Below are 21562 nucleotides of genomic sequence, written 5' to 3'. Positions count from 1 at the left end.
ATATATATATATATATATATCTCCAAGCATGGTGGCTCGCACCTGTAGTCCCAGCTACTCAAGAGGCTGAGATGGAAGAATCACTTGAGCCTGGGAGATGGAAGCTGCAGTGAGCCATGAACACACCACTGTACTAATGCCTGGGTGACAGAGCAAGACCCTGTCTCAACAAATGAAGTTCTACTTCTTCATTATGCCCCAACTATTTAATGTTGACTTTCACAAATTCAGACCAACTTTGACTATAAGGCCCACAGCATCTAATACCAGCCCAGTAAACTCCTACTGACAGTAAACTAACATTTATAACTATAACACTAATAGTAATGGTGATGATGATGATAGGTTGAATAAAATTGCCAATATTCTTATTGTTGACCTATAAAATGGCAGTTTGACGTGGTTCTACCTAATGGTAATAACCAACACATCTATGCCAGCCACTTTTCTGTGTGTATTATTTCATTTAATTCTTGCAACAACCCTATGAGGTAGGTATTATAATTTAATCTTATTGGTAAGGAAATGGAAACACAGAAAGGCTAAGTAACTTGTTCAAAGTCACACAGTAGAAAATGGTAGGGCTATGATTAAAATCCAGGCATTCGGACCCCAAAGCTCTTAGCCACCATGCTATACTGCCTCCCAAGTTATTTTTCTGAAAATACACACAAAACAAACTGTCTTAAAGGCCAGTCTTTTTTTTCAACTGTTCCTCACTCTTCCCCACTTGTGAATGTTCATAGGGGTTAATAGGGATAAATGAAAGGGTTGAGATGTGATATTATTTATGTGAATGCTGTCAGATCTGCTTGGTACAGATCTCAGACAGGAGCGGCATTATCAGTGACCATTTCTTTGGGCTGTCTCAGCACCGCAGTTCTTCCTATCTCTTAGGTACCTTTTGTGAGAGGAGGATGACTGTTAATCTCTCAAGAGATCGCTGGTCGCTTCTGTCTGCCCAGCTGGTCAATTAGGTTTCACTTGTTGATATCACTTTTTGGTGCAGAAACTAGAATAAGGCCCTGTATTACCCCTGTCAGTTCATAGAAAGTCTAATTGGGTTTCGAATTGCAGATTCTATAAGGGTTCCCGGGTGCATATATTGCTAAAGATTTGCCGATAGAATTTTCTTGGCCCTGCTATAAAAAAGTGCTCTGGCATGCCAGAGAATTCCAGGGGTGCTGGATATTAATGGCAGTGTCACTTGTTTTTTCTGTTGCAATACATCATGTCTTGTTCCTGCAGAGGACAGTTGACTAAAATTACATTTTTCTACTTTTTGTGAAAATTACTTTTCTTTGTAGTCCAGTGGTATAGTACAGTTTTATTTTCTATAGCATTTCTCAAGAAAACTGTGTGACCAAGGGCTTCATAGAGGTGAATGATAGTAGAAAAAAGAGATATTGTGGAGTTCAGATGAGAGGGAAGCCTAGAATTCTCTGTGGGGACTTGAAGTTAGATGGAGAAGAGCCAAGATCATAAATCCCTCTTGAAGAGGTGGTTCATAATGACAAAGTGTAGTGTTGATGAGTGATAAGTGACCATAGAATTGGGGCACTGACATTAGCACAGACAGAATTTCTGGAAGGAGTAGGGAAAGAAAGGAAGCAGTTTGAACAGGACTCTGAAATTAGTGGGAGAAATGCTGGAGTTGACAGAAAGCATAACCTGTTTTCTTTTCAATTTGAGAACAGAGAATGTGCTAGACTCTACCCCTCAGACTTAAAGTTGAGTTAAAATACATAAAAAAAGACAAGAATGGCCTGGCACAGTGGCCCACGCCTGTAATCCAGCACTTTGGAAGGCTGAAGCAGGAGGATCACTTGAGCCCAGGAGGTCAAGGCTACAGTGAGCCAAGATCACGCCACTTGTACTCCACATGGGCAACAGAGCAAGACCCTGTCTCTTAAAAAAAAAAAAAAAAAAAAAAAAAGACAAGAATGCACACACATTGCTGGGCACGGTGGCTCACGCCTGTAATCCCAGCACTTAGGGCGGCCAGGGCAGGAGAATCACTTGAGCCCAGGAGTTTGAGACCAGCCTGGGCAACATAGTGAGACCTCATCTCTACAAACAATAAAGAAATTAGCCATGTGTGGTGGCATGCGCCTCTAGTCCCAGGCACTTGGGGGGCTGAGGTGGGAGGATTGCGTAAGGCGGGGGGAGGTCAAGGCTACAGTGAGCCAAGATCATGCCACTGCATCCAGCTTGGGCTACAGAATGAGGCCCTGTCTCAAAAAAAAGTACATATAGGCCATTGTCTGCAGCAATTAGATACACATAAAGACAGGCTGCCTGGACGTGTGCAGGTGTGTATGTGGTGTGTGTGGAGAGAAAGAGACTTGAAAGCACAAAGTAGCCTAGGAGGTCCACGGTGGAGTGGCCTCCTGGGGCTCATTTGGCAGGCTCAGGGGTTAATGTGGTAGTAGAGAATGAATGGTGGAATGAGGCTCAGGAAGTCCTGCTTACTGAGCACCCCCTCAAAACAGCAGACCAGCAATTCCTAGTCAGGAGTTTCTGTCGTAGTACCATGATGAAGAATCAGTACCTTCTGACCATGTTTCTCTGTGCTTTTATTAAATACAGAATTACCTGGACAATTTCTGGCCTGATTTAAAAGCTGCCCATGAGCTTTGTGATTCTATCCTTCAGTCTCGACGGGAGAGAGAGAATGAGAGTCAGGAGAGCCATGGGAAGGAGTACCCAGAACATCTTCCCCTGGAAGTGTTAGAAGCTGGGATTAAATCTGGACGCTATATCCAGGTGAGGGTAGTAATTTAGAATGTCTCAGGGCTGGGCACGGTGGCTCATGCCTGTAATCCCAGCACTTTGGCTAAGGCTGATAGATTGCTTGAGCCCAGGAGCTAGAGATCAGACTGAGCAACACAGTGAAACCCCATCTCTAGAAAAAATTTAAAAATTAGCCAGGCATGGTAGTGTGCACCTGTATTCCCAGATTACTCGGGAGGTTGAGGCAGGAGGATCACTTCAGCCTGGATGGTTGAGGCTGCAGTGAGTGATTGCACCCCTGCACTCCGGCCTGGGTGACAGTGAGAACCTGTCTCAATTAAAAAAAAAAAAAAAAAGAATCTGTCAGGACCAGCCAGTATGTTTTCTCCTCTTTTTACTGCATCCTGTCACAGGCCTCTGATTTCACAGGCTGCAAACAAGATGGGCATGAGTAAGTCAGGGCTGTCAGTGTTTCAGGTGGCTTGGGAGTCATTCTTTCCTTAGACACTGATTGCCCAGCTTGAAGCTACTCTGCGATGATGTCCTTAATTCTGTTACATATTGAACATCATACAAGCAGACTGTGGAAGTCGCCTGGTAAATGCCTCCTGTCACTAGAAGAAAACATATCTCTGAATCAAGGTCTGGAGGTCTGGTGATGTTGTAAAATTGGTGAAATTTAGCTTCTTTCCTCCTTTGCCATTTTTTTCTCTGCCCCTTTCAAGGGCCTCTTTGTGATCCTCCCAGGACCCTAGAACCCAGATGCTGTCAGGGTCTTGGGAAGGAATCAGATACAATTTTTATTCAGACTTCAACAGTTTTATATACACTCATTTATGTGTGTATGTGTGTGTAGCTCTATGCAGTTTTATCACATGCATAGATTTGTGTATCCACCACCACAATCAAGATACAGAACTGTTCTATCGTGGATTTTGCATTTCTAATGAGCAACTCAGTAGATTGTTAGCCACAATCTAAGAACATCACTCCAAAGCCCCTCCCTAAAAGTGTGGGGATTTTAAATGAGTATGCCTAGAGGGGCTAATGTTTCCAACTTAGTAGTAAAGTTTTTTTTTGTTTTTTTGGGTTTTTTTTGAGACGGAGTTTTGCTCTTGTTGCCCAGGCTGGAGTGCAATGGCACAATCTCGGCTCACCGCAACCTCCGCCTCCCGGGTTCAAGCGATTCTCCTGCCTCAGCGCCCTGAGAAGCTGGGATTACAGGCACGCACCACCACGCCCGGCTAATTTTGTATTTTTAGTAGAGATGAGGTTTCTCCATGTTAGTCAAGCTGGTCTTGAACTCCCAACCTCAGGTGATCCGCCCACCTCGGCCTCCCAAAGTGCTGGGATTACAGGCGTGATCCACTGCACCCGGCCTAGTAGTAAAGTTTATGGCATTCCTGGTTTTTTTTGTTTGTTTGTTTGTTTTTTAAATTTTTTTTATTTTTTTATTTTTTTGAGACGCAGTCTCGCTGTATCACCAGGATGGAGTGCAGTGGTGCAATCTCGGCTCACTGCAACCTCTGCCTCCCAGGTTCAAGTGATTCTTCTGCCTCAGCCTCCTGAGTAACTGGGATTACAGGCACACGCCACCATGCCCAGCTAATTTTTGTATTTTTAGTAGAGACAGGGTTTCACCATTTTGGCCAGAATGATCTCGATCTCTTGACCTCGTGATCCACCCACCTCAGCCTCCCAAAGTGCTGGGATTATAGGTGTGAGCCACCATGCCTGGCCCCAGGAGGATATTTTGAGATAGAAGATTTTTAAAAGACTACTCATCAGTTACATAAGATAGAGCCTGGTACTTTCAGCACTTTGTATAGCTAAGAGTAGTTCAAAATGATGGTATTTTTCTCCAAAGAAAATAAACCTTAGTGATTAATATTATTCCTACCCGCGCATGGTTTCTCATGCCTGTAATCCCAGCACTTTGGGAGGCCGAGGTGGATCACAAGGTGACGAGTTCAAGACCAGCCTGACCAACATGGTGAAACCCTGTCTCTACTAAAAATACAAAAAATTAACCGAGCATGGTGGTGGGCACCTGTAATGCCAGCTACTTGGGAGGCTGAGGCAGGAGAATTGCTTGAACCTAGGAGGCAGAGATTGCAGTGAGCTGAGATTGTGACACCACACTCCCGCTTCGGTGACAGAGCAGGACTCCATCTCGAAAAAAAGAAAAAAAAATGTATATATATGTGTGTGTGTGTGTGTATACATATATATATAATTCCTAAAGGGATCACAAACCTTAAAAGAATATTATGGGGATGTTTTCACATAATTTTAAAAACTGGACCTTTTGGAGATAAACCAGGCAGAAAAGAACATTTTTCACATTGATTTTTTTAATTATGATTTTAGGGAATTCTGAATGTCAACAAACACAGAGCCCAAATAGAAGCTTTTGTTCGACTTCAAGGAGCCAGCAGTAAAGATTCAGGTTCAGTATAAACCTTACATAAATTTCGATACTCCTTTTTTGTTCTGACGTTATACAATGAAGAAAGCAAAGTTGAAATTTGTCATGTCATATGTGCCCTGTTATGTATGCCTACATACATTGGGTATGTGGGATTCTGGGTATGTGGGATTCTAGCTTTTTGTCTATAATTTCTGATTTTATTATAATAAATTTAAACTACTACACAGAGAAGCAAAGTAACTTGCCCACAGTCACACACCTGGTGAGTGGTAGAGTTAAATTTGTAGCCAAGGCAGTTTGGCTGTGATTTTAACATATTACTCTGTGCTGCCTCAATGTGCTATATTGCTTTATTGGAGTAAATTTTTTTTAAGTAATAAAAATGAAAAAATGTGTAAATAAGTTGTATCATAATCAGGTGTAGTTCTTAGTTCTGTAATGATAGGGTGAAAAAGAAACCCTGCTAGTCAAAGGAGCATGGCTGGGTCAAGAGAGAATGAGAAACTGGCTTTCTTTAGGCCCTTACTCGTCAGAATTCTCCCTGTCGGTTCTGCCCTATCTATAGTTCCTCAGCCCACTGACCACTCCCTTGGCTGCGTAGGATCCTAAAGGTGTTTGACAGAAGTCCAGCAGAGGCTCACATAGTTGCATGCAGGGAACTAATACCTTTTTAAAAGGTCATGAGGGGAGTGGGGATATTTTTTTAAAAGATGATTGACGGTGGCACTTACGAAAGCTCAATATGCAGTATGACATGATGCCAGCAATTCTTCATTCCTAACCTGCAGAACAAAAGTTTGACTCTACCTTTGAAAGGAAGAAGCTTTACTTGCAGGAGTGCTGATTAGACTTTAAGTATATTACACGCGGAATGCCTCACTGGTGTGCCATTCGCTTGGCTTTATGGGTTTTTTCTGTGCTGCCCCAAACACAGATTTAGTCAGTGACATCCTAATCCACGGGATGAAGGCTCGAAACCGCTCAATTCATGGAGATGTGGTAGTTGTGGAGTTGCTCCCTAAAAATGAATGGAAAGGAAGAACCGTAGCCCTGTGTGAGAATGACTGTGATGACAAGGCTTCGGGCGAGTCCCCAAGTGAGCCCATGCCTACAGGTGAGCCAGCTGGAGAGCCACTCCGATGTCCATTTTTCTTGTGGAATTATATTTGTCTTCTCTTTAGCAATCCAGAAATACTGCCCTTATTTTATTTATTTAAATTGGCAAAAACTGCATTTATTGTGTATAATATGATGATTTTTGTGTATTTATTGTGTATAATATGATGTTTTGATATAATACACTGGAGAATGGCTAGACTGAGCTAATTAACCTATGTGTTAACCTTACTATGTGGTGAAAACACTTAAGATATACTCTTAGCAATTTTCAAGAATACAGTACATTAACTATAGTCACAGGTTGTACAATAATAGTTCCTAACACGAGATATAGTCTCTTCCCCTCCATTATCAATTTTCCCTCTCTGCAAGTCTACTTTACTCTCATCAGCACCCAAATATGCTATAATGCCTTCCATCTTAAAATCAAACCAAAAATCCTCTCTGAGTCCCACGTCCCTTTCAGCTGCTGCTCCTTATCATTAAAGTCAGAGTATAGTTAACTCCATGTTCTCTCTTCCTCCCTGCTGGCCTCTCATACCTGCCATTCTGACACCTCCCAAGCCCTACTCCTCTAAAATTGTTCTTGCCAAGGTCACCAGTGACCCCATTGCCAGAGCACTGGTCAGCCTCCATCATCTGGAAGCTGTCAGCAGCATTTGGCAGGGGGGGCTCTGCCTTCCCTGGGGCTTCTCCCAGTTTTCCCACTCTGCTGGCTGTTCTTCTCAGTTCTCCTCCTGGCTCTCCATCTCATTGTCCTCTTGGATGTGCAAGGGCCCCACGCTGGATCTTCCATTCTCTGTACTCTCTCCCTCAGGGATCTCCTGCCTGGCCTTCCTTGGTCCGTTTTTTTTATCATTGTCTTTTGGGTTTCCTGTCGTCTAATGGGATCTCAGATTTTTTCGCTCTGTCGCCCAGGCTGGAGTGCAGTGGCGCAATCTCCGCTCACTGCAAGCTCCGCCTCCCGGGTTTACGCCATTCTCCTGCCTCAGCCTCTCCGAGTAGCTGGGACTACAGGCGCCCGCCACCATGCCCGGCTAATTTTTTTGTATTTTTAGTAGAGACAGGGTTTCACCGTGGTCTCGATCTCCTGACCTCGTGATCCGCCCGCCTCGGCCTCCCAAAGTGCTGGGATTACAAGCGTGAGCCACCGCGCCCGGCCTGGGCATCTCAGACTTAACATGTCCCACAGACTCCTGATTTCACCCCTAGACCTGCTCTCAGTAAGGGGCAAATTCATTCTTGGTCAACCCAAGACACCTTGGGTTTATCCTTGACTTTTTTTTTTTTTTTTTTCACTCATCAGCAAATGCTGGCAACTCCAACTCTAATGCATGGCCTGAATTCAGCCACCTGCCACACTTCCCCCACAGCTCTCCCGCTTCATCCACTGGCACCTCAGGACTGTCGAAGCAGCCTCCTCACTGTCTCCCTGCTCCCACCCTTGCCCCTCCCCATGTAGTCTTTTCTCCACTCAGAGACACAATGATCCTTCAGAAAGTGAGTTGAGCTGGGTGCTATAGCTCACGCCTGTAATCCCAGCACATTGGGAGGCTGAGGTGGATGGATCACTTGAGGTCAGGAGTTCGAGACCAGCCTGGCCAACATGGTGATACCCTGTCTCTACTAAAAATACAAAAATTAGCCGGGCGTAGTGGTGCACACCTGTAGTCCCAGCTACTGGGAAGCTGAGGCACAAGAATCGCTTGAACCCAGGAGGCGGAGGTTGCAGTGAGCCAAGATCGCGCCACTACACTCCAGCCTGGGCAAGAGAGTGAGACATTGTCTCAAAAAAAGAAAAAAGAAAAAGCGAGAGTTGGCTCCTGTCATTTTTCTGCTTAAAACTCCTCAATGGCTGGTTCCTGTTTCACTCCGAATAAAATCCAAAGTCCTTACCATGGCCTGCATGGTCCCACCAGCTTTTTCTGCTGCCTTCTGCCATTTTCCTCTTCATGCTTTGCTCCAGCCGCATTGACAACTTGTTCTTTCCACCACCTGGATGAAGCTTTCCCCAAATATCCTCACATCTGTTTTCCTCACTTCCCTCAAGTCACTGTTCAAATGTCACTCTATTTAAAATAGCTGCCACTTCTGACCTTCTGTCACTCTTGATCACCTTACCCTACCTTGTATCTTTCTTAGCAACTGTCAGAACTTCACTTTTTTTTTTTTTTTGGTCTATTTTCCACCCCCCACAGACACCCAAACTGATTTTATATAAACCCCATGAAATCAAGGACTTTGCCTATTATGATGCTGCTATATTCCCTGTACCTAGAACAAAGCCTCATACCTGGTTGGAGCTCAGTAAATATTTGTGGAAAAAAAAAGAAAAAAAGAGAACATTTTTAACTATTAAAGTTTGGTCTCGGCTTCAGTCAGTGATGATTGAGTGTTGTGTGTCAGTATCATGATCTGTACACTTTTCTGTGTATAATGGATCAAATGAGGTTAGCTGGTGAGAGAAGGCAAGAAAGACTGAAAATGCGCAGTTGAGGGCATGGTTTAAAACAAGAGTGAAAATCATTCCCAATATACCAAAACGAGATGGATAAGATAATGGCAAAAGAGAGAAAATGGGACAAGTGGATTCTAAATGTTATCTCAGGAAGAGGGAGCATACTGACAATGTTACTTTAAAAGTTACCCGTCTTTGCTGGGCATGATGGCACATGCCTATAGACCCAGCTACCCAGGAGGATGGATTGAGCCCAGGAGTTTGATACTGTAACATACTATGATAGTGTCTGTGAATAGCCAGTGTACTCTAGCCTGGGCAGCATAGTGAGATCCTGTTTCTTAAAAAAAAAAAACAAAAACAAAAACAAAAAGTGTTTTTAAATTATCCATCTTTAAAATAAAATACCAAGAAGGCAAATCTTCAAACATACCTTTTGTTGTTGTTGTTATGTGTGTGTTTTGGTTTTGTTTATGTGTTTGTTATTGAGATGGAGTCTCACTCTGTTGCCCAGGCTGGAGTGTAGTGGTGCCATCTCGGCTCACTGCAACTTCCGTCTCCCAGGTTCAGGCGATTCTCCTGCCTCAGCCTCCTAAACAGCTGTGATCACAGGCGCACGCCACCATGCCCAGCTAATTTTTGTGTTTTTAGTAGAGGTGGGGGTTTCACCATGTTGGCCAGGCTGGTCTCGAACTCCTGGCCTCCCAAAGTGCTGGGATTATAGGCATGAGCCACCATGCCTGGCTGTTATCGTTGTTAATAAAAGCTTCCTTTCAAAAACGTTCTTGAGTTGGGTGGATGTGCTTGAAAAAAAAATAGGACACTGTATTTCTTGTTCTTTTCCTTACTGCTCAAGGTGGTCAGAGTCCAGATAGATAGCACCTAACCATTTAATGCCTTGTTTTGTTTTGTTTTGCCAAAGGTCGAGTGGTGGGCATACTTCAGAAGAACTGGCGGGATTATGTGGTGACATTTCCATCCAAAGAAGAGGTCCAATCTCAGGGCAAAAATGCTCAGAAAATCCTGGTTACACCTTGGGATTACAGAATTCCCAAAATTCGAATTAGCACTCAGCAAGCAGAAACCCTCCAGGTAGCTGGCATTCTACCTCTACTATGGGATCTCTATGCTTCTCCTTCTGTCTTTGCCAGCTTTTTAGCAGTACCAGAAAGCATTGTTAATTCCTTTGCATATAGGGAAATAAATTATTGATGGCATCTGGCATTCCAAGATACTGGGATGTGTTTTTTGGGGTCTTTTGTTGTTGTTGTTCTTCTGTTTTTCCAAGACAGAGTCTCACTCTGTCACCCAGGCTGGAGTGTAGTGGCGCGATCTCAGCTCATTGCAACCTCCGCCTCCCGGGTTCAAGCAGTTCCCCTGCCTCAGCCTGCTGAGTAGCTGGGATTACAGGTTCCCGCCACCACACCCGGCTAATTTTTGTATTTTTAGTAGAAATGGGGTTTCACTATGTTGGCCAGGCTGGTCTCAAACTCCTGACCTCATGATCTGCCACCTCTACCTCCCAAAGTGCTGGAATTACAGGTGTGAGCTACCATGCCCGGCCATGTTTTTATGTTTTTTAATTCGTTTTTTGTAGAAATGGGGTCTCGCTTTGTTGCACAGGCTGGTCTTGAACTCCTGACCTCAAGCAATCCTCCTGCCTTGGCCCCCCAAAGTGCTGGAATCACAGGCATGAGCCACCGTGCCCAGCCTCAAGATTCTGTTTTTTTAAAAATTCTAAATATATGAAAACCATCCATTAAGTAGTCTGTGGTTAATAAATTCAGGCCAGAGAGAAATTGTCCTAGAAAGAGCTGTGTAGGACAACCAGAGAGAACATACATTATCCAGCTGTCCAACATAGAAACTTTCAATAGATACGCTTTGCCAACACTAACAAGCTTTCCTCCGGCAAGCAATATAGAAATATGATCACTCTGCCCTGTAGGGATGATGTAGTGGTACTTCACAGAATTGATTATCCATAAAGGAATATAGCACCGGAGAGAAGACATAAACAAGAAAGTTAGAAATTAACCTTTACTTGTGTCAAAGAGTATGGGCATTGCCCAATTTAATTCCCCCTGATATTTTACAGTTTGTAGATGAGACACTAAAGCAGGATGTCCCCAGCCAGTAACCTGGCCATTGTGCTTTTACATCTTGAAGCCTTATGCAGGCTCTCCAGGCCAGTTGCACCTAATACGTTTTCCATTCCCATGGTTTGCTGGAATTTGGGGGTAGTGGGGATTCAGTTTACACGGACATCTTCTTCTGCACCAAAGACCATCTTAAGACTTGGTCTTCAAAGAGGCCAGTGGCTCATACCTGTAATCCCAGCAGCGTGGGAGACCAAGGCAGGTGGATCACTTGAGGCCAGGAGTTCAAGACCAGCCTGGCCAACATGGTGAAACCCCATTTCTACTTAAAAAAAAAAAATTACAAAAATTAGCTGGTCATGGTGGTACGCGCTTGTAATCCTAGCTATGTGAGAGGCTGAGGCAGGAGGATCACTTGAACCCAGAAGGCATAGGCTGCAGTGAGCCAAGATAGCGCCACTGCATTCCAGCCTGGGTGATAAAGCAAGACTCCATCTTAAAATAAAATAAAATACACTTCAAAGAAATTAGGAGCTAACTCCCACACACAAAACATTAAGATTGTTGTTTTAAAACTTAATTTGGAGCATGCATAATTGAGTTTTCCCCTAGTGTTGCAAGCGCTAACTAGAATGTATTACAGCTCTCTTCAGCAGACTAAAATTTCCAGCCCTCTTCATGGATGTAGAGAAGTAATGCCTCCCTTCAAAGCATTGGGTCAAGCATTTCATACCATCTGGCAATTTAGTAATAGGAAGAATGAAAAACAAAAACAAAAAAACCCTACCATACACCACTATTTGCAACTGGCCACTCTCCTTGAACCCAGTAGTTTGCCTCTTGTTTGTTTGATGCCTCTAATTGACCCACTTAACTCCTGGTGCTCAGCTGTGTTTTATTTTTTCATTTTGTGCAGGACTTCAGGGTGGTCGTGCGCATCGATTCCTGGGAGTCAACATCTGTGTATCCAAATGGACATTTTGTGCGTGTTTTAGGAAGAATCGGAGATCTGGAAGGGGAAATTGCAACCATCCTGGTGGAAAACAGTATTTCAGTTATCCCTTTCTCAGAAGCTCAGGTCAGATTTTCCAGAAGCCTTTGATCTAGTGACATTTTCTTTTTGCTGTTGTTGTTTCATCATTAAGAAAGAAAAGTCTTTGTGCTATGGAACAACCCACTGTGTAAAGCCACAGATAATGGAAAAATCTCACTCCTCTTTATTCTATATTTGGACCAAACTGAGGTCAGCTTCAAGTGTAGAATTAGTTTTCTATAGCCTCATAGCTCTCAAATTTTTATATTTTCCAACTGGGCTTAAAAATGATATGTCAGTGTCTCATAGTCAGTATACATCCATCCCCAACAACTACAAGGACACCTAGTTGCAGACCCAACTGAGCTCCACACTCTCTGTCCAAATCATCCAACCAGAGGCTGCATAAAGCTGCAGGGGGTGGATTCCTGGGATCCATACATCTCCGACCCATGGGTCAAAAATTATGCTCATTATGAAACAGTTTTTGTGAACTTTACAGAAAACAAAAATCTCATAAACATAAGACATCGGCTATTTCCATCACTTTATGATCTTTTAAAACCCTCATAAATCTTGTGTATTATTCTTGCATGACTATATTCATCGTGTGCACACACTAATTTCTGTTCTGCTTCTTTCACTTAAAATTATTTTTATATATTGATATAGCCTACTTATTTTAATGGTTATGGTAAATTACGGTATATTGACGTACCCTAGTTTGCTTAAGCATTTCTCGATTTTTGGGCATTCAGCTGTCTAATTTTTCAGTATTATAAAAAAATGTAGGCCAGGCGTGGTGGCTCACGCCTGTAATCCGAGCATTTTGGAAGGCCAAGGCGGGCGAATCACCAGGTCAGGAGTTTGAGACCAGCCTGGCCAACATGATGAAACCCCGTCTCTACTAAAAACACACACAAAAAGTATCTGGGCCTAGTGGTGGGCGCCTATAATCCCAGCTGCTCGGGAGGCTGAGGCAGGAGAATTGCTTGAACCAGGGAGGCGGAGGTTGCAGTGAGCCGAGATCACGCCGCTGCACTCCAGCCTGGGTGACAGAGCGAGACTGTCTCAAAAAAAAAAAAAAAAAAAAAAAAAAGTTACTTCGAACATTTTTATAAACACTGCTTTTTAATTTCTTTTTGATCATTCTCTTGGAATGTAATCCTTAAAGTGAGATTACCAAGTCAAAGGGTATAAAAGATTTAAATAGCTTCTAATACGTACAAGCAGATTGTTCTCCAGAAAAATTGGACCCATTTGCATTGCCATAAGGAGTGTCTGGGTGTTCTTATTTTCATTAAAGTTTTTCACAGAACAGGAGCTATCATAGTAAACTATTTTAGAATATTTTACATCATTAAATTTTTATATTTAACATTAGTTTCTGGAAATTATTTGTTGACTTGTTTGGCAGCTCTTAGTGAAAATGTTACAATAAAATAAAGTGTGGGCTATACATCATAGGACTAGAATTTTCTCTTCCCTTTTAGCCTACTTAACTGCAAATTGATGGCTTAAACAGATAATAATGGAGAGAAAATGCCCTAGATAGGTCCTGTATAAAATTATCTTTAAGGGGTAAGCTTTTAATATTTGGAACATGTTATTTTTTTCAAGGCTTAAATTTAAAGCTTGACTACATTTAAACAAATGAATGGATCATTTGAAAATGGGCTACATGTTGTACTCTTGTTCCAAGCCCCTGTAACTAAAGAGGCTGGTAGAAGTTGTGGGACATCTTCTGTCCAACTGTACGGGTCCTCAGGGGTGTAGGACTTTGTCTTTCTTGTTGACTCCTGACTTTCCAGAGCCCAGCACAGTACCCGGGATATCTGAGGCACCTAATAAACAATTATTGATCAAAGGAAGCCAACATAGGTTGATGCAGAAGGTAATTGAGAATGAATGAATTTCTATGTGGTCACATTAAGAATATTAATGAGTGGGTTTTTACAGAAATTTGTGGTGCATGAATTGCTGAATATTTGGCCTCTCATACAGATGTGTGAGATGCCAGTAAATACACAAGAAAATCCCTGGAAGGTGAGTCCTGAAGAGGAACAAAAACGTAAAGACTTGAGGAAAAGCCATCTCGTATTCAGCATTGACCCCAAAGGTTGTGAAGATGTGGATGACACACTCTCAGTAAGAACCTTAAATAATGGCAACCTGGAACTTGGGGTCCACATCGCAGATGTAACACACTTTGTGGCACCAAATTCTTACATTGATATTGAAGCTAGAACAAGGTAATGTTATTTGAAATCAGCTCTATGGTTGTGTGTATGTGACTGTATATTTTGTCTGTACTAGTTTCAGGTGTTCAAAGATCTCATGTTTGTGCAATTCCAAAGGTCCCTTCCAGAAAAGAAAAGTTGAGGTCCACTCCCCATTTTCCTTTAGAAAAACAGTACCTTGATCAATTTACCTTTCCTTTTTAACATAACCTTTTCACACATTGTTTCCTACTAAATTGAAATGGGTTAAATTTTCATGTAGTAATATACTATTTTATAAAAATACTGGATCATTACACTCCAATTTTTCTTATGCGACAAAGATTCGTGTCACTTGCTTTCTTTCTCTTATCAGTGGAAGAATATTCAGCCCAAAGCAGTATCACTTAGAAAAGTGGGACCATGGGAATAGTTTTATTACCCAGTCTGCTGCACTTTATGAAACAGCAACAGCCTTGGGGAATCTGTAGTGAGATTTTGGCCATTTACCTCCCTGCGGCCCACACAGTCAGCAGTTCTGCTTCTCCCTGCTGAAGGTCGCATTGCCGCATGTGTGTCATTCACAGGGCCACCACTTATTATCTAGCAGATCGTCGTTATGACATGCTGCCTTCCGTCCTCAGTGCCGATTTGTGTTCCCTTCTGGGAGGCGTTGATAGGTGAGTTTATGGCTTTTGTCTTCAAAGCTTGTCCTGGCCCTTCTGTGGCTCCTGATGCTGCCTGCTTCTGGCCTTATTTTTCTTCTCTGCTATGCCCCACCCCAGCCCTGTGTCTCCCCTCTGACCTCTCAACCTCACCCCCGACCCCAACCCCACACCACTTATCTTTAGGCAGCTTTATTTCTCTAGCCTTCCCTGCCCTTCCCCTTCTCTCGTCTGTCTGCTAGCAGTGGGGTTCTGCGTCTCCCTCTGTTGCTGGCTTTTTAAAGTCAGCTAAAATCTGAGAACAAATGTGTGTAGCTTTGTGCTTGTGCATTCCCCGGCAGAAGTTGTTTGGCATGAGGATCATGAACTTGGGGAGATTTTTGTTCATTTGTTGAGGTTAAACTTTGTTTCTGTTTGAATAGGTAATACAATCATATAGGCCCGAACTCATATGTCCCAAGAGGTATTTAATGAAAGGTTCCTCCCTATCACTCTCCCTCATTTACCAGTTCCGTATTATTTTCTAGATATAATACATACATAAATATGCATATGTGATCTTTTTTACACAAATGGTTGCAATATATATATATATATATATATATACACACACACACACACTGTTTAGCACCTTCCTTTTTAAAAAGAACTTAATGGTATCTTGGAGATCATTCCGTATTAATAACAGTTGCACTATCTATGGAAATTTGGATAGTTTCCAATCTTTTGGTATTACAAAGCTGTACTGAGTTAACTTTGAACATAAGTCATTTCACATTATTTTTATTTTTTGAGACAGAGTTTCACATGTTGCCCAGGCTGATCTTGAACTCCTGTGCTCAAGTGATCCTCCCGCCTTGGCCACCCAAAATGCTGGGATTACAGATGTAAGCCACCATGCCCAGCCCATTTCACATTTTTTAAAATACAGTATATGTGAAAGAGAAATTCCCATATTTGATTATGGGATTTCTGTGTCAAGAGTATGTGCATTTGTGTTTAGATCAATATAATCAAATTGCCCTTCTTAAATGTTACGTCAGTTATATTCCTGTCGCCAGTGTATGAGAGTGCATATTTTCCCACAGCCTTGCCAACACAATATGTTGTATTTTTTTATCTTTGCCAATTTGATAGATGAAAAATGGTATCTTAGATTGGTTTTAATTTGCATTACGAATAAAGCTAACCATTTTTTCGTGTGTTTAACAGTCACTTATGTATCCCTTTCTGTTAACTACATTCTTTTCCCATTTTTCTTTTGGATTCAAGATCAATTACTAATTAATTTGTAAAAGCTCTTTACATATTAGGAAAATTAGCCCTATGTTTTTTATGAGTTCCAAATGTATACCTTTTTTTTTTTTTTTTTTTTTTTAATAAAATGACTTGGTGGCAAAGGGTTTTTTTACTAAATGAAATTTTTGCTAATTTATCTGTCATCAAGACTGGTATCACAGTTCAGTGTCACTGTAGGATTTGCAAGACTTTACACTAATTTACTGAGCTAAAAAGACTTGACTCTATCAGTGTCATGCTTTTCTAATCAAAATAGAGGACATGGCCGGGCACAGTGGCTCACGCCTATAATCCTAGCACTTCGGGAGGCCAAGGCAGGTGGATTGCCAGGGCTCAGGAGTTTGAGACCAGCCTGGGCAACACAGTGAAACCCTGTCTCTACTAAAATAGAAAAAATTAGCCAGGCGTGGTGGTGCACGCCTGTAGTCCCAGCTACTCAGGTGGCTGAGGCAGGAGAATCACTTGAACCCGAAAGAGGTAGGTTGCAGTGAGCCGAGATCGCACCACTGCACTCCAGCCTAGGCAACACAGCAAGACTCCATCTCAAGAAAAAAAAAAAAAAAAAAATGGAAGACATAAAGTAAGGTTTGTAATGTCACATATGAACTCATTTCAAATTTGTTCAGCGCTCAACAGACCCCAGTCTAACTTTGTTGTTTTAATTTAAAAATTTTTTTTTTCTTTTTTTTGAGACGGAGTCTCGCTCTGTCACCCAGGCTGGAGTGCAGTGGCGCGATCTTGGCTCACTGCAAGCTCCGCCTCCCGGGTTCACGCCATTCTCCTGCCTCAGCCTCTCCGAGTAGCTGGGACTACAGGCGCCCGCCACCACGCCCGGCTAATTTTTTGTATTTTTTAGTAGAGATGGGGTTTCACTGTGGTCTCGATCTCCTAACCTCGTGATCCGCCCGCCTCGGCCTCCCAAAGTGCTGGGATTACAAGCGTGAGCCACCACGCCCAGCCTAAAATATTTTTTGATTTAGTTGTAAGGTGGTTGGATTGACAAATCAAACCAGAAACCTGTAGCTTTGTAATTTCTTTTAAGTTACAGTTAGGTCAAATTCTACTTGCTTCAAAAATAGAAGACTTAGGTGGGGCATGGTGGCTTACACCTGTAATCGCAGCACTTTGGGCAGGAGAATTGCTCAAGCCCAGGAGATTGAGGCAGCAGTGAGCAGTGATCATGCCATTGCACTCCAGCCTGGGTGATGGAGCAAGATCCCATCTCAAAAAAACAAAACAAAACAAAAAAAGCCAGATGAATTGAATAGTGATGTTGTCAATGTTACTGTTTTTGTAGGTATGCTGTAAGCATCATGTGGGAACTGGATAAAGCCTCTTATGAAATTAAGAAAGTGTGGTATGGCAGAACCATTATTCGATCAGCATACAAACTGTTCTATGAAGCAGCCCAAGAACTACTGGATGGAAACTTAAGTGTTGTTGATGATATTCCAGAATTCAAAGACTTGGATGAGAAGAGCAGACAAGCCAAGCTGGAGGAGTTAGTGTGGGCAATTGGAAAGCTAACCGACATAGCTCGCCATGTCAGAGCTAAACGAGACGGATGTGGTGCACTGGAACTGGAAGGGGTAGAGGTTCGCGTACAGCTAGATGACAAAAAGAACATTCACGACCTCATCCCCAAGCAGCCCCTGGAAGTCCACGAGACAGTGGCTGAATGCATGATCCTGGCCAACCACTGGGTTGCCAAAAAGATCTGGGAGAGCTTCCCTCATCAGGCCTTGCTGCGCCAGCACCCTCCTCCACACCAGGAGTTCTTTTCGGAACTCCGGGAATGTGCTAAAGCCAAAGGCTTCTTCATAGATACACGGTATTCCTCTTTTGAGGGGGCAGAGGAATGGAGTGGCATGCTGTATATTTAGTTATCTTACAGTTGTTCTTAAAATGTGACAGCCAGATCTTTGACCAAAAAGAGAAAACAGATTCTTGGCTCTCCTCATTTTTGAAGACACATTTTTCTCTCTTCATTGTTATGTATAGAGACTTAAAACAAGTTTATTTAGGCATAATTTTGTTCCTTGGTTTTTTGTTTTTGTTTTTTTTTAGATAGTCTTGCTCTGTCACCCAGGCTGGAGCACAGTGATATGATCTCGGCTCATTGCAACCGCCACCTCCCAGGTTCAAGTGATTCTCCTGCCTCAGGTTCTCAATTAGCTGGGACTACAGGCACATGCCACCATGCCTGGCTAATTTTTTTGTATTTTTAGTAGAGACAGGGTTTCGCCATGTTGGCTAGGCTAGTCTCGAACTCCTGACCTCAAGTGATCCGCCTGCCTCGGCCTCCCAAACTGCTGGAATTATAGGCATGAGCCACCACACTGGACATTTAGGCATAATTTTGACCCACAACAATTTGGGTTTTTTGTTTGGTTGGTTGCTTGGTTTTTTTTTTTTTTTTTTGAGATAGAGTCTCGCTCTGTCACCCAGGCTGGAGTGCAGTGGCACGATCTCGGCTCACTGCAACCTCCGCCTCCTGGGTTCATGCCATTCTCCTGCCTCAACCTCCCGAGTAGCTGGGACTACAGGCGCCTGCCACCACGCCCGGCTAATTTTTTGTATTTTTAGTGGAGACGGGGTTTCACTGTGTTAGCCAGGATGGTTTCGATCTCCTGATCTCGTGATCCGCCCATCTCGGTCTCCCAAAGTGTCTCAAAAAAAAAAACAAAAAACCAAGTATAGGCAGGCTGGGCACGGTGGCTCACGCCTGTAATCCCAGTACTTTGGGAGGCCAAGGTGGGCAAATCACGAGGTCAGGATATCAAGACCATCCTGGCTAACACGGTGAAACCCCATCTCCACTAAAAATACAAAAAATTAGCCGGGCGTGGTGGCGGGCATCTGTAGTCCCAGCTACTCGAGAGGTTGAGGCAGGAGAATGGCATGAACCTGGGAGGCGGAGGTTGCAGTGACCCAAGATCGCACCACTGCACTCCAGCCTGGGTGACAGAGCGAGACTCTGTCTCAAGAAGAAATAAATAAATAAATAAAAACTAAGTAAGTATAGGCTGGGTACAGTGGCTCACACCTGTAATCCTAGCACTTTAGGAGGCAGGCACATCACTGAGGTCAGGAGTTCAAGACCAGCCTTGCCAACATGATGAAACTCAGTCTCTGCTAAAAATACAACAATTAGCCAAGCGTGGTGGCGCACTCTTGTAATCCCAGCTACTCAGAGGCTGAGGTGTGAGAATCACTTGAACCCGAGAGGCGGAAGTTGCAGTGAGCCAAGATTGTGCCACTACACTCCAGCCTGGGCGACAGACCGAAACACTGTCTCAAAAAAAAAAAGATATATAGTTTTTAAAATATTTTATTGTCAAGTAACAGGTACTAATTAAAATATCTTTTATTTGTTTATCGAAATGGATTGTTTTTTAACCTGGGCAACATGGTGAGACTCCATTTCTTTTTTTTTTTTTAGACAGAGTCTTGCTCTGTTGCCAGGCTGGAGTGCCATGGCACGATCTCACTGCAACCTCTGCCTCCCGGGTTCAAGCGATTCTCCTGCCTCAGCCTCCCAAGTAGCTGGGAGGTGCCTGCCACCACACCTAGCTAATTTTTTTGTATTTTTAGTAGAGACAGGGTTTCTCCATATTGGCCAGGCTGGTCTCGAACTCCTGACATTGTGATCTGCCCACCTCGGCCTCCCAAAGTGCTGGGATTACAGGCATGAGCCACCGTGCCCGGCCTCTTTTTTTTTAAAGAGAGTTTGTTGTTGTTGTTTTGCTTCTGCCTTCAGGTGCTAGCATGTATGTTTGTTTGTTTGTCACTGTATGAGCTGTCTGCATGCCAGGCACATGGGACAAGGGCTTTCAGACATCCTCTTGGTTAATTCTTAATGCTGAGGTGATGGCAGCATCATTCATATTTACAGATAAGTCAATTAAGTCTGAAGAGATTAAGTAATTTGCCTGTAATTTAACAATCAGTCAGGGCAGAGCCAGGATTTGAATCCAAGTCTGTTAAACTTGCAAGCTCACATAGTGACCACTTAACACCTTGCCTCTCTGTTCATCATCATGCTCTATTGCTCCTTTCCCCCTTTTCCCTTAGCCAGCCACAATATAGGACTGAATTATATGTTATATTATTAGTTTTATTTTTAATATACCTCTATATTTCCTGGGGCTTTGAAATTATTATTTTGAGGCTGTATGCAGTGGCTCACACCTGTAACCCCAGCACTTTGGGAGGCTGAGGCAGGAGAATCACTGAAGGCCAGGAGTTCAAGACTAGCCTGGGCAACAAAGTGAGACCCTGTCTCTACAAAAAAAATTATTTTGAGAATAAATAAATAGAATGTTTACTACCTCTTTAAAAAAGAAAAACTAATTTAGGTTTCTTTTACTTGTACACTAAGTCCATTATTTTACCTATATATAGAATGTTTAGGCCGGGCGCGGTGGCTCACGCCTGTAATCCCAGCACTTTGGGAGTCCGAGGCGGGCAGATCACGAGGTCAGGAGATCGAGACCATCCTGGCTAACACAGTGAAACCCCGTCTCTACTAAAAATACAAAAAAATTAGCCAGGCGAGGTGGCGGGCGCCTGTAGTCCCAGCTACTGGGGAGGCTGAGGCAGGAGAATGGCGTGAACCCCGGGGGGGCGGAGCCTGCAGTGAGCCGAGATCGCGCCACTGCACTCCAGCCTGGGCGACAGCGAGACTCTGTCTCAAAAAAAAAAAAGAATGTTTAAGGTTAAGGATGTAAAGAATTCAATTCAACGAGTATTTGACCACCTATTATAGCCAAGCACTAACTTAACCTAGTATTAAAATCAGTACATGATTCATTTCCACTTAAGAAATGTATTTAAATTCTGACACTCTTGCTTTGTTTAAACCGTAAAGCAAACTAGATTTCTGTAGTTGAAAAGAGGTGCTTCTGAAATGTGTCCAAAATAAATTTACTGGCAGAGGAAGGTATTCAGACAGATGAGCGAAGGGTTCCCCTCAAAGTGTTGTCTTGTAAATTACTGTCTGGGACTAGCTAACGGTTTTTCTGTTCTTTGTCAGGTCCAATAAAACACTGGCTGATTCTCTGGATAATGCAAACGACCCCCACGATCCCATCGTGAACAGGCTGCTGCGCTCCATGGCCACCCAGGCCATGTCCAATGCTCTGTATTTCTCCACCGGATCCTGTGCGGAGGAGGAGTTCCATCATTACGGTGAATCATACCATATTCCCGTGTGTGGCTGTAACTTTGTGCTAGTTATTTTAAAAGAGTTTTTGTTTATTTTGATCTTTTGCTTTCTTTTTGAAGGTCTTGCATTAGATAAATATACCCACTTTACTTCTCCAATAAGAAGATATTCAGATATTGTAGTACACCGCTTGTTAATGGCAGCCATTTCAAAAGATAAGAAAATGGAAATTAAGGGAAATTTGTTCAGCAACAAAGATCTTGAGGAATTATGCAGACATATCAACAACAGAAACCGAGTAAGAGGGAATTTCAAAATTCTCTTACCTGTCATCTCTTG

At 42.9% G+C, this 21562-nt stretch overlaps 1 protein-coding gene across 9 annotated transcripts in view; it reads left to right on the top strand.

Moving 5' to 3' along the window:
- DIS3L (DIS3 like exosome 3'-5' exoribonuclease) overlaps window positions 1-21562 on the top strand; it is a 42481-nt gene that overhangs the window by 16167 nt on the left and 4752 nt on the right. For 5 of the 9 annotated variants that reach the window (XM_032174459.2, XM_032174462.2, XM_032174457.2 and 2 more), the window contains exons 5-13: window positions 2590-2766; window positions 5104-5182; window positions 6099-6278; window positions 9664-9833; window positions 11757-11918; window positions 13878-14125; window positions 14680-14772; window positions 17354-17887; window positions 21092-21521. In XM_032174459.2, coding sequence (XP_032030350.1) covers window positions 2590-2766; window positions 5104-5182; window positions 6099-6278; window positions 9664-9833; window positions 11757-11918; window positions 13878-14125; window positions 14680-14772; window positions 17354-17887; window positions 21092-21521 — 2073 coding nt within the window. Of the gene's footprint in view, window positions 1-2589; window positions 2767-5103; window positions 5183-6098; window positions 6279-9663; window positions 9834-11756; window positions 11919-13877; window positions 14126-14679; window positions 14773-17353; window positions 17888-21091; window positions 21522-21562 lie in introns of those variants that run through there. The other 4 variants (XM_032174461.2, XM_032174460.2, XM_032174458.2 and 1 more) reach the window with 2 other exon arrangements.

Source organism: Hylobates moloch, unplaced genomic scaffold, assembly GCF_009828535.3.
Source record: "Hylobates moloch isolate HMO894 unplaced genomic scaffold, HMol_V3 SCAFFOLD_14, whole genome shotgun sequence".
NCBI lineage: Eukaryota > Metazoa > Chordata > Mammalia > Primates > Hylobatidae > Hylobates > Hylobates moloch.
This window is presented reverse-complemented; position numbering and strand designations above follow the sequence as displayed.